The 11,314-nt window shown below is 37.8% G+C and overlaps 1 protein-coding gene across 1 annotated transcript in view; it reads left to right on the top strand.

Annotated features, from left to right (window-relative positions):
- Positions 1-11,314, top strand: part of ncapg2 (non-SMC condensin II complex, subunit G2) — a 138,208-nt gene that overhangs the window by 44,723 nt on the left and 82,171 nt on the right. The window contains exons 7-10 of the mRNA XM_048606130.1: positions 247-393; positions 1,933-2,032; positions 4,051-4,241; positions 8,290-8,367. Of these exons, the coding sequence (XP_048462087.1) occupies positions 247-393; positions 1,933-2,032; positions 4,051-4,241; positions 8,290-8,367 (516 nt within the window). The remainder of the gene's footprint in view (positions 1-246; positions 394-1,932; positions 2,033-4,050; positions 4,242-8,289; positions 8,368-11,314) is intronic.

The following is an 11,314-nucleotide window of genomic DNA, read 5'->3' as shown; positions in this document are numbered from 1 at the left end:
TTGAGACAACAAGGTGCAGGGCTGGATGAACACAGCAGGCCAAGCAGAAAGGCTGACGTTTCAGGCCTAGACCCTTCATCAGAAAAGGGTCTAGGCCCGAAACGTCAGCCTTTCTGCTCCTATGATGCTGCTTGGCCTGCTGTGTTCATCCAGCCCTGCACCTTGTTGTCTCGGATTCTCCAGCATCTGCACTTCCTACTATCTCTAATATTAAACATTGCTTTGTTTTGTGATTGTTATTTTCAGTTCTGTGCAGATGGTAGAACTTATCTTTTGGATCTCGAAAGTAATGCAGACTGGATAGATGAAGTTGTGTTGCAATTTCTGCACATTCCAGGAAAGGAGATAGAGGTTTCAGAGCATCAGGGTGAGATTGCAAGACAAATAGTTGATGTAAGTAATGGGATTAAGTGTGTTCAAATGTTAATGTTCACCAGTTGTAATTACAAAAATTGTAACATCTATTTTTTACCTGGTTAAGACCCCACTTGAAATACTTTGAGTAGATCTGTGCTCCACACCTTAGGCAGGATATTTTGGCCTTGGAGGAAGTACATTGTAGGTTTACAAGAATGATTGCCGGATTTGAGGGGTTAGTTTATGAGGAGAGATTATAGAAATTAAATTTGTTTTCTCTAGAATTTAGATGTTTAAGGATGATACGATCAAAGCTTCAGGATATTAACAAGAAAACACAGGGTAGATAAAAAGAAACTATTTCCACTGTTTGGAGATTCTAGAACTCGGGGTATAGTCTGAGAATTAGGGCAGAGTGTTCAGGAGGGATGTTAGGGAGCACTTCTACACAAAAGGGAGGTAGAGGTTTGGAGCACTTCCACAAATAACAGTGGATGCTAGATCAATTGTTAATTTTAAACTTGAGATTGATACATTTTTATTAAGCAGAGGTATGAAGGACCAAAGGCAAGTATATGGAGTTAGGATAAGATCAGCCATGATCTAATTGAATGGTGGAACAGGCTTGGGTAGCTGAATGGCCAATTCCTGTTCCAATGTACTGCCTATCTAAGTTTCCGAATTGGTGTGAATTGCTGAAAATACTTAAATAAGCACACATGCAGATGGCTTCTCCCTTTATTTAAAATTTAGAAGTATGTTGTCATTCTACTTTTATCTTAGTAGCTAACATTCCCTTTGGTCCTTCTTTCAATAGAACCAGCTATCAATATCATCACCTTGCTTTAGATTTTCCTGGCACTTTTGGCTGTTTGTTGTCAGTACTACCACTAGGTGGAGACAATGCTATAACGCATGAAGTTGGAATGTTAACTGAAACGTGTATGCAGCAGCAAAACAATGTTTGGCAAACAACTTGCCTCATCTTCTGTCTGACGTAATACAACTGTAGTATCTTGCAATTATTTTAAAGAATCCAGTTAATGGGAATAACTGATTATTCATGACAATATTCATAAAGAAAAATCTGTTCTATATCTGTGCGGTACCTATTTACTAATAACAAGGGTTTCCACCAAGGGTAAAAATGCTGGCATCTGAACTGCAGCTCCATCAAATTTCAGAACAAGAAACAATGCATGATTGACCATTTATTAATTTCCTACAGAATGCATGATAAGCTTTAGCTACACTCTCACATCCAAAATGCCTGTCAAGTATCCTTTCTTATTCCAATCTTCATTGCAAATGCATGCAAGTGCACCTGTGAATGTGCAAATAGATCTCAGCACATTAACTGTCTCTTGCATTGGTAACACACTCTATTCTTTTGCACTTTTTAGACTATTGGAATTTCAGATTATGAATCTTAACCCTTTCACCCAGATATTTGAAGATAAACTTAGTTACCTTAAGTTAAGCCTGCTGCCTAATGCGTTTAAAGATGTGGATTTTCTTATTTCTTGGCATTTGCAAATTCCAGTATAAGCTTAAGGATACATTTTCTTTGTATAGGTGTATCTCTCAGTTTGTAAGGATATTGTCATGGTTGGTGTATCTGATGCAGAATTCCAAGCTCAGTTACTCGGCTTTGGCCTTGCTGTAATGCAGTCAGGTAATCCATTTATCATACATTAAATCGTGTCATTTGTGGAATTTCTTTTTGTCACACTTATGTCACTAATTGTTCAATCTTCCTGTCAATGAGTCACAAATGGAGAGAATTTGGAATTCTCGACATGCTCTATTGATATTATCTATGCATCTTGTCAACAAACAGCTTATAAGGTCTAATGCTGATCAGCTTTCTTTCTTTGTATTCTAATTGTGTTTGTAGATATGAAAATGGAAGATCCCTTGGAATTAGCTAACTTTGTTCTTTTGTTGTTTAATGGATGACACTGATGAAGCCAGCAAAGAGTGCTCATCGTTAATTTTGCTTGAACTTAGTTTCTTGCTAGCCAATTCCAGAGGTCTATTAAGAATCAGTTGCGTTGCTGTGGGTTTGGAGTCATATGCAGCCCAGACTAGGTCAATGAACCGGATATTTTTATGACAAACTATTAGTTTTTTTATCACCGATACTAGTTTTCCATTCCAAATTTTATTAGCTCATTCCACCAACTACCATAGTGGAATTTGAAACTTTGTCCCCAGAGTGGTACTCATCCATTGGTATGGTATTATCACTGCCACTCTCACTTCATGATAAAATATATTACTAATTCATTCATGTAACAAATTACTTTTGAATAAGAAACCTCTAATGTAAAGTAAAATCATTTGAGATGCTGATATCCATTCAGATGATGTCAGATGATCTTCCCAACTCTGTTTACTGCTTTATTTTTTCTAACTAAAGCTATGGAAGTAAAATTGGCCTTGGTAATGGTGAAAAGTAGATGATAGTGAATGGTTGCCTGTATTATTGTTGTCCAATTTATTTTCTATTCAAATCACTAAAGGGGGCTGAAGTATAAGGCTAAGCAAGTCTTGCTATAGTTGTTCAAGGTTTCGTAGAGAACACATCAGCAGTATTGTGATATTTTTGTCTAAGTAGTAAGGAAGGATATATTCCTCTTTAAAGAGGATGGTACACTGGATTTGATTCCTGAGATGAAGAGATTGCCTTTTAAGGAGCGATTCTGTAGAATGGTCCAATATTCTCTGGAGTTGAGAAGAATGAGAGGTGATCTCTTTGAAAGGTACAAGATTCTGAGGGCTTGATGTGGTTAAGAGGTTAAGTGGCTGTTTCTCCAAGTTGGAGAGAATGAAACTAAGGTTCATAGGAAAAGGAGCTGCCAATTTGGACTGACATGAGAAATTTATTTTATCAAGGGATGCAACTTTTTGGTTTTCTCCACTCCAAAAAAAAAAAAGGATGCTTAGCTGTCATGTAGAATTGAGGCTGAGATCAATACGTTTTTGACATCTGAGGAAATCCGGAGATATGGGGATTAAGTGGAAAATGAAGTTGAAGTCAAGATTCATCTTTGAACTTCATGGAGTAGACTCTAGCCAAGTGACCTGTTCCTGGTCTTATTTCCTGTGTTCCTAAGTGGTTAATGGGATCTAAAGGAAAAGTGTATGGCACTTTTAAATATTTAGCATTACATTTTCTGGTTGGCTTTATTTTTATTATTCAATCTTGGCTAAAATTTTCTGATCTTGGATCATGATATCTTAAGTAACAGGATTTTCTATATTCTACATTGATTGCATATTATTCTATTTGCACATGAATTATTTAAAAAATTATGGTGTTCCTTTAACGTCAAAACTGACCACATACTTGGCCAATGTATTATACTAAATAAAAACCAAAAGAACTGCGGATGCTGTAAATCAGGAACAAAAACAAAGTTGCTGGATAAGCTCAGCAGGTCTGGCGGCATCTGTGAAGGAGAAAACAGAGTTAACGTTTCGGGTCCGGTGACCCTTCCTCACAATGTATTGTACTCTTTGTTGACTTATTTAGTTGCTCTACATAATGCCTATGTAGACATTTGTATTTTAATATCCACACCACTTCCTCCAGCTGACCATAGCTTGAGGTACTTTGCTGCATCACAATTCTATTATAAAATCTGTTTTGAATAGTTTGTCTTTTCTTACTGTTTGTTCATCATTCAGAGAAAGGAGTCTTCAGTTTACCAATACTGATATCCATTCTGAAAGAAATTACAGTGAACTGCCTATCTCAGAATATCTACAGTATCAGTGAGAAAGCTAATAAAATACTTGACATTATCCAGAAAGTGTTCCACAAAATTTTGGAAATTCTGGCTCGTTGTTCAAGGAAGAACCAGGAAGAAACCCTGCAGGTACAACTTTAAAATTAATCTTCAACCTATTTGTTTAAATAATCTGTTAAAATGTGAATGCAAGTCTTCAGCGATAAATATAGTTTTATATATATAGTTTAGCTGTATGGTGGCCAAAATAAAAATGTCTTGTATGTCTTGAGTGAACTAAATTTAAAGTCTGAGAATATTTGCAGCAAATTGCAGATTTTATAAGGTGTGCTTATGGTGTGTCCATTGTGAAGCCTACTTTCATTTATCCTCACAAACCTACTTGTCAAAATTGCATGACTCCCTAAGAGTAAGGGCAGAGTGACTTGTGCAGTTGGATACCCTTCACCAGATCTTCCTTCTGAAATAAGATCGGAAATGAGGAGGCATGTTGATGGTTGCAGTGTTCCATGTTGCAAGTCCTTGGATATTGAAATTATCCATGCCTGTATGCAGCAAGATATAGACAGTATTCAGGCTACCCAGTTGGTGCTTATTAGTTCTACTCTGAATCTGCAATAAAGTGACGGCAGTAAAGTCATCAAAAGTGCTATCAAGCAACTCCTACTCGGCAATAAACTGTTCACTGCTGCTCAAATGAGTTCTGGCAGGGCTGCTCTGCCCTGTTTAGTGCAACCTTGGTACATACATGATAAAAGAACTAAATTCCAGAGTAAGGTGATAGTGACTGACCATGACATCCAGGCACGTTTGATCAAGTGGCATCAAGGAATCCTAGCAAAATTTAAGTCAAAGGAAATGGGTAAAGTTATTTGGTTGGAGTCTTACCTCACACAAACAAACTTAATTGTGTTTTTTGGATGTCGATTATCTGAGTCCCAGACATTGTTGCTATGCATTGTTGCATAGGGGCTCATATGGGAGTATTCTGCCCCCAACCATCTTCAGTTGCTTCATCTGACCTTCATACCAAAATAAGGTCAGAAATGAAGACGCTACCTCACGGTTTCAATGTTCAGTGTTGCGATTCCTTAGATACTGAAACTGACCGTGACTGTATGCAGCAAGAAATAGGTTCGATTCAGGCTGGGCTCAGAAGTGGCAGATACATTTATCCCATACAAGTGGCAAGCAATGATCATTAAGAGGGATTCTAACCATTTCCTTTAACATTCAAATGCAGTACTATTCCTTACTTCACTGTCCTTTGCACTTTGGTTGGTATCATTGACCAGTAACTGAACTGGAGCAGCCATACAAGTACTGTGACATCCAGTACAGGTCAGAGGTTGATGATCTGTGGCAACTAACTCCCTTCCTGACCCCTCAAAGTTTGAGCACACCTTAAAGCCTGTCCACAAATTTACAAGCGCAAGTCAGGAGTGTGTTTGACTACTCTTTAATTGCCAGTTACAACTGTCCTCATCTAATAAACTTGCTAGCATCCAAAGTGGGTTGGCATTCCTTACACCACCTTTTGTAAACAATTAATCCCTCCCCTACTGACATACAGTACAGCAGTATGCATCATCTACAAGACTCCATCCTGGGCCTTCTCCAGTGCCACAACGATGCCACCCGAAAACTGGAGGAACAGCACCTCGTATTCCGCCTCGGAACCCTACAACTCAATGGCCTCAATGTGGACTTTACAAGCTTCAAAATCTCCCCAGCCCCAACCTCATCCCAAGACCAACCGCCCCCTCTCGTCCCCGCCTCCTTGACCTGTCTGTCTTCTCTCCCACCTATCTGCTCCTCCCACCTCACTGACCAACCCCTACCCCCACTTCCTACCTATACTCACCTCACCTCTACTAGCCTCATCCCTGCCTCCTTGACCTGTCTGTCTTCCCTCCACCTACCCGCCCCTCCCTCCTCACTGACCAACCCCCATCCCAACTCCCTACCCACATGCACCTTTACTGGCTTCATCCCGCCTCCTTGACCTGTCCATCTCCTCTCCACCTATCTGCTCCACTATCCACCTTCTATCATCGCCTGCCCCTCGCTCTATTTATTTGAGCCCCCTTCCCCTCCCCCATTTCTGAAGAATGGTCCAGACCCGAAACGTCAGCTTTCCTGCTCCTCTGATGCTGCCTGGCCTGCAGTGTTCATCCAGCTCCACACCTTGTTATCTCCTTCTAAAGCACCTTCCAAACCTAAGATCTTTACCACCTGGAAGAAACCAAAATAAACCTCTAAGTTGCATACTATCCTGACGTTGAAATATATCAGAGTTCCTTCACTGTCACTGGATCAACGTCATGAAATAGCTGCCTCAGCAACCCTTTGGATGTACTTACACTGCCACGATTCAAGAAAGTGGTTCATTGTCTACTTTGAGTATTTATAGATGAGCAATTAATTTGGCCTTGCAAGGAGCACTTGCATTCCATGAGTGAATGAAGTAAGCATTCTGAACTTTGGAATTATTCTTTAGTCACTTGTATTGCTTTAACAAATTTCATTTTGTAAGATATATTTCAAAGAGTTTCACTATCTACTCATACGACAGAAAAGGGGCATTTTCCTTTTATTTTTAAGATTCTTCAGTCTATTCAGTCCATTCTTGGAGAATTCATCAGTGCTGTTCAAACCTGGCATGGAACCCATGAAGCAGTTCACCAAGAGATGCTTTCAACACTTTTGGCTGCAATGCTGGCTGAAACAATTCATTCTTTAAAAAAGGTGAGCTTGAAAAGTATGGTTCATTGTACTATCATATCACTTATCTACCATGTTTTAGCAAATTTGAGCAATTCAACTATTCATAGCCTGTCTCATTGAGCTTATGATGTCTCACAATGCATCACACAAATGAGTACTACAGAGAGGGGCTGTTTGGCAGATGTAGTTCATTTCTCCATAATTCATCACGAAGTCATGCTTAATCTTTCTGATTGAGTTGAGCTGTCTAGCAGTGTAAGCTGAATAAAATGTAACTATTGCAAATGATGGTAGTGGTTATCTGGTGTCTGATTTTTAGAAGTAAATGTATGTTAATTGAAAGTTGCTGCATTACCTATGAAGTATAAAGTAGTCTCTCAATTGATGCTCTGCAAAAACAACTACATTTATTGCTGTTCCACAGTTAAGTGATTTCCATCTATACAAAAGCATTTTCCTGGAAATTACAGACATTCTGATTGTCAGTATAATGTTGAAAATTATTGGAGATGGGTCATGCATGTTGAATTGTCAACTACTTTTTGTGGGTACATGTTCAGAAGTGTCATGTGATTTGGAGCAAGTCCAATACACACTGATCTCCCCTTGAGGTTTTCTGGCATCTGCATATAACATACTGTTTGTAAGTAATGGCTACGTGCGTTCAACACTGATTTCCTGTCCTTATTTCATATGACTGAGTGATTATTTATCAAAATTTACAATAATTTGAGAAGGGCAGGAGTCATTGTAACACATGTTTCTGCACTACAGACTGAAGAGCTGAGAGATTCAAAAATAAGGCACTAATTAAATTGTTTCAACTTGCTAACTGGCTAGCATTCTCGTTAACTGTTTTGGAGTGGATGTTACCTGGATTTTTTTTTACATGTGACAGTTGCATGGAATGATGAATTCCTGCAAATTATAATTCATAAACATGCCATTTGACCTAACTAGGTCACTTTTTATGTTTATCAATCAAAGGATTATTAATGCTAATTTCATAATTAGCAAAACTGTTGTGTACTGATCAGTATTTTTGTTATGAATTATGAGCCAATTTGCATTATGAACTCTATGGAGTATGCTACTTCAAGATACAATCTTGAATAATATGAACCTCAACACTTGATGTAACAACATGTTCTAATTGGATCTTTTGACCATAGATTATTCTATTTGACTAGAGTTTAGCAATAGTTACTCCAACCAAACTTCCTAGATATTTTTAAATACAGTATAATTTTAAAAAATCTGTCGCCTCTTGAATGAGTGGAGAAACCTCAATATTTTAAACATAGATGTCTGTTATTTTCTAAATTATATATAAGTTGGTTAAAAGAAAAAATTTTGGAAGCTTGGTTGTTAGAACTTCAGAAATCATGGTATATATTCTTCATAAATTTATTATTTTGTCTAATTCTGCAATGTGTATATTCAATTGCAGAAATCTGATCCAGAAGATGTTGTTCCACCTGAGACCACTGATGATCTGCCACTACTTTCAAGCTACTTTCTGGCCATTGTATTAAAATATCCGGGTGTGATGAAGTAAGATTAAATTGAGTAACTGATGGCTAACTAGCAACTGTTAACTAATAACAGTGGTCTTTTTATTTAATTTCTAGGAAATATTATTATTTTATTTGTGAGACAAGATTACATCATATTTTCCAAATTGAAAGAATACAAGTCTATCTAAACAGTTTCATTTTTTAAAAAAAAAGCCTCACGTGTAAAAGGAAGAAAACCCTTCTGCTTCTTGACTCTCTCTTCCCTTGGGTGTAAACCAAAGAGTCGATTGCAGTTTGCCACAAAATCTTTCTGAAACAGAATTTTTTATTAGGCTCTGCTGAGTATTGTCTATGTTTTTTTTTATTGTTATGGCATATTATAGAATATTGAACACGAGCAGAGTCTCAATCCAAATAGTGTTTAGATTGAACCACAGTGTAGCTCAAAGAGCAATTTACTTTTTATTCCATCATATATTGATGAGTTTATACTGTGCTATGATCGCTCTTAATAAATACCAGCAAAGGTTTTGATGCTGTTTGTTATATTTGGGTCAAATTCAGTATTGTCATCTTTAATTGCAATTTGCTGTGCCAACTAACAAATATTTTAAGTAATGTTCTGTGGTTTCTTTGAACTGTTTTAAAGAAAACATGCTAGTCATTACTTGAATGTGGAGAACACATTAAGCTCTAGTCAAATAGAGAATATATATTTTTAAAAATCTTCTCTGTTTTAAAATCAGACTATTCTCAGTATAAGTAGCTGAATCAGTTTGAATCATTGTTTATATCAGAAAATGGCTGGCAATAATTATTGCCCATCTCTTTAGATCATTTTTAAACGAATTAATGGAATGCATCAATTCTGAAGCTATACAAGGAGTTGTGGGATTGGTAGCTGCTCTCTATATCCTGCTTATACTCAGTAGAGGTAAGTTTTACATCATAAGAATTATAGAGATACCAATTTTAATCATGTAGCATAATAAAAGAGTAAATTTATTTCACATAACGTGGTAATGATGACTGAAGAACTGTGATTGTAGATGAGCTGTGTCATCTGGTCCATTACATTATTGGATACACTTAAAATTTTCAAACTAACTTGGGCAGTTTTTCAAATTAGGCCAAACAACTGCCCTGATTCTTCATCTATCAGTCTGTATGTTTTTCAAAAAGCAATGCATAGAATTATATGTTACATATTTGTAATGGAAACACAAGTCATCTGGTGTTATCAGGTTAATGGTTCACTTGAGCCTAAATTGCTCCTAAACACCATTGCATTCATATAATGCCTTTCATGATTTCAGTACATCCCTAAAGTACTTAGCTGCCATCGACATACTTTTGAAGGATAGTCACTGTTGTAACGTAGGGAAAGCATCCGTTGTGGGTATCTCCTATTTTTCTTGCTTTCAGAAATGAAAGGGATTGGTGTTGAAAAACAATGAAACACTGAAGAAAATAATGCTAGTAAATTCTCATAGAGTCATGCAGCATGGAAACAGACCCTTCAGTCCAACTCATCCATGCCAACCAAGTTTCCCAAACTGATCTAGTCTCATGGACCCGCGTTTAGCCCATATCTCTAAACCTTTCCTATTCACAACCTGTCCAAATGTCTTCTAAATGTTGTAACTGCACCTGAATCTACCACTTCCTCTGGAAGTTCATTTCACATACGAACCCCCTCTGAAAACTTTGCCCTTGAAATCCCTTTCAAATCTTCTCTCACCTTAAAAATATGCCTCCTAGTTTTATACTCCTCCACCCTAGGGAAAAGACCTTAGCTATTCACCATATCAGTGCCCCTCATGATTTTATAAACTTCTATAAAGTCACCCCTCAACCTCCTATTCTCCAGTGGAAAAAGGTCCCAGATTGGAAACTAGTTTTAAATAGTTTAGGTAAAATGTGGAAACCAGTCATCGTCTCCAAAGTGAACTCTCGCTACTTCCACATTTAATGTGCTCCAAATAGATGAACAAATCTGACCATATTCCTCTGAAGTAAACTAAATACAATGAAGATAAATGGCTCCTTGTCTCACCCATTCAATGTGCTATCTATAAAGGTTCCAGATGAATATTTCTGAAACTTGGAATTATATCTCTGTTGTTGGGTTGCCAGACTTCCACCACTAGAATCTTAATGACAAATTTGGTCCAATAGTGGTCAGTTAAGTGTCTGAAAGGCTGTTGGCCTTCCCTACATTTGATGAAGGTTCTCTGCTGGTTCTCAAACCACGGGGTGGGACCTTCATTGACCCGACAGTATTTTTGCCTTCAAATGAGTGGTTGGTTTTAGCTGAGGGCCAATCAGTTTAGAGCCTATTCTTGGAAGCTGACTTGACACTATACTATCTTCTTGGGATATCTACGTGGAATGCTAATGTATTTGTTGGCTGGTGACCACAATTACACCCAATCCATACCTTGATTTCAAAATCTCAGACACAACAATAATGTACTTCAAATGCAGTGCAAACATTTGGAAAAGTTCTGAGACAGATACTTTATTTTGATGAATGTATCGTTGAGAGGAATATGGATGGATATCCTACGGTGCAAAACAGCACATTTTAAAAACATAAGGACCTATTAATAGGTACAGAAGTTGACCAGACTGCCCCCTCCCCCCATCCCAGCACCTTTTGAGTCTGTTCCTCCATTGTATATGATCTTGGTTGATCTGCCTCAATACCACTCTCCTTCCTCCTGTATAAAGCATTCCTTAATCAGTAAAAACCAAAAGAACTGCGGATACTGTAAATCAGGAACAAAAACAAAGTTGCTGGAAAAGCTCAGCAGGTCTGGCAGCATCTGTGGAGGAGAAAACAGCGTTAACGTTTTGGGTCTGGTGACCCTTCCTCAGAACGGTTCTCAATTCTGAGGAAACGTCACTGGACCCAAAACGTTAACGCTGTTTTCTCCTCCACAGATGCTGCCAGAC

This window comes from Rhincodon typus, chromosome 2 (assembly GCF_021869965.1).
Source record: "Rhincodon typus isolate 14 chromosome 2, sRhiTyp1.1, whole genome shotgun sequence".
NCBI classification, from domain to species: Eukaryota; Metazoa; Chordata; class Chondrichthyes; order Orectolobiformes; family Rhincodontidae; genus Rhincodon; species Rhincodon typus.
The sequence above is the reverse complement of the archived record's forward strand: the minus strand, read 5'-3'. Positions and strand labels throughout refer to the sequence as shown.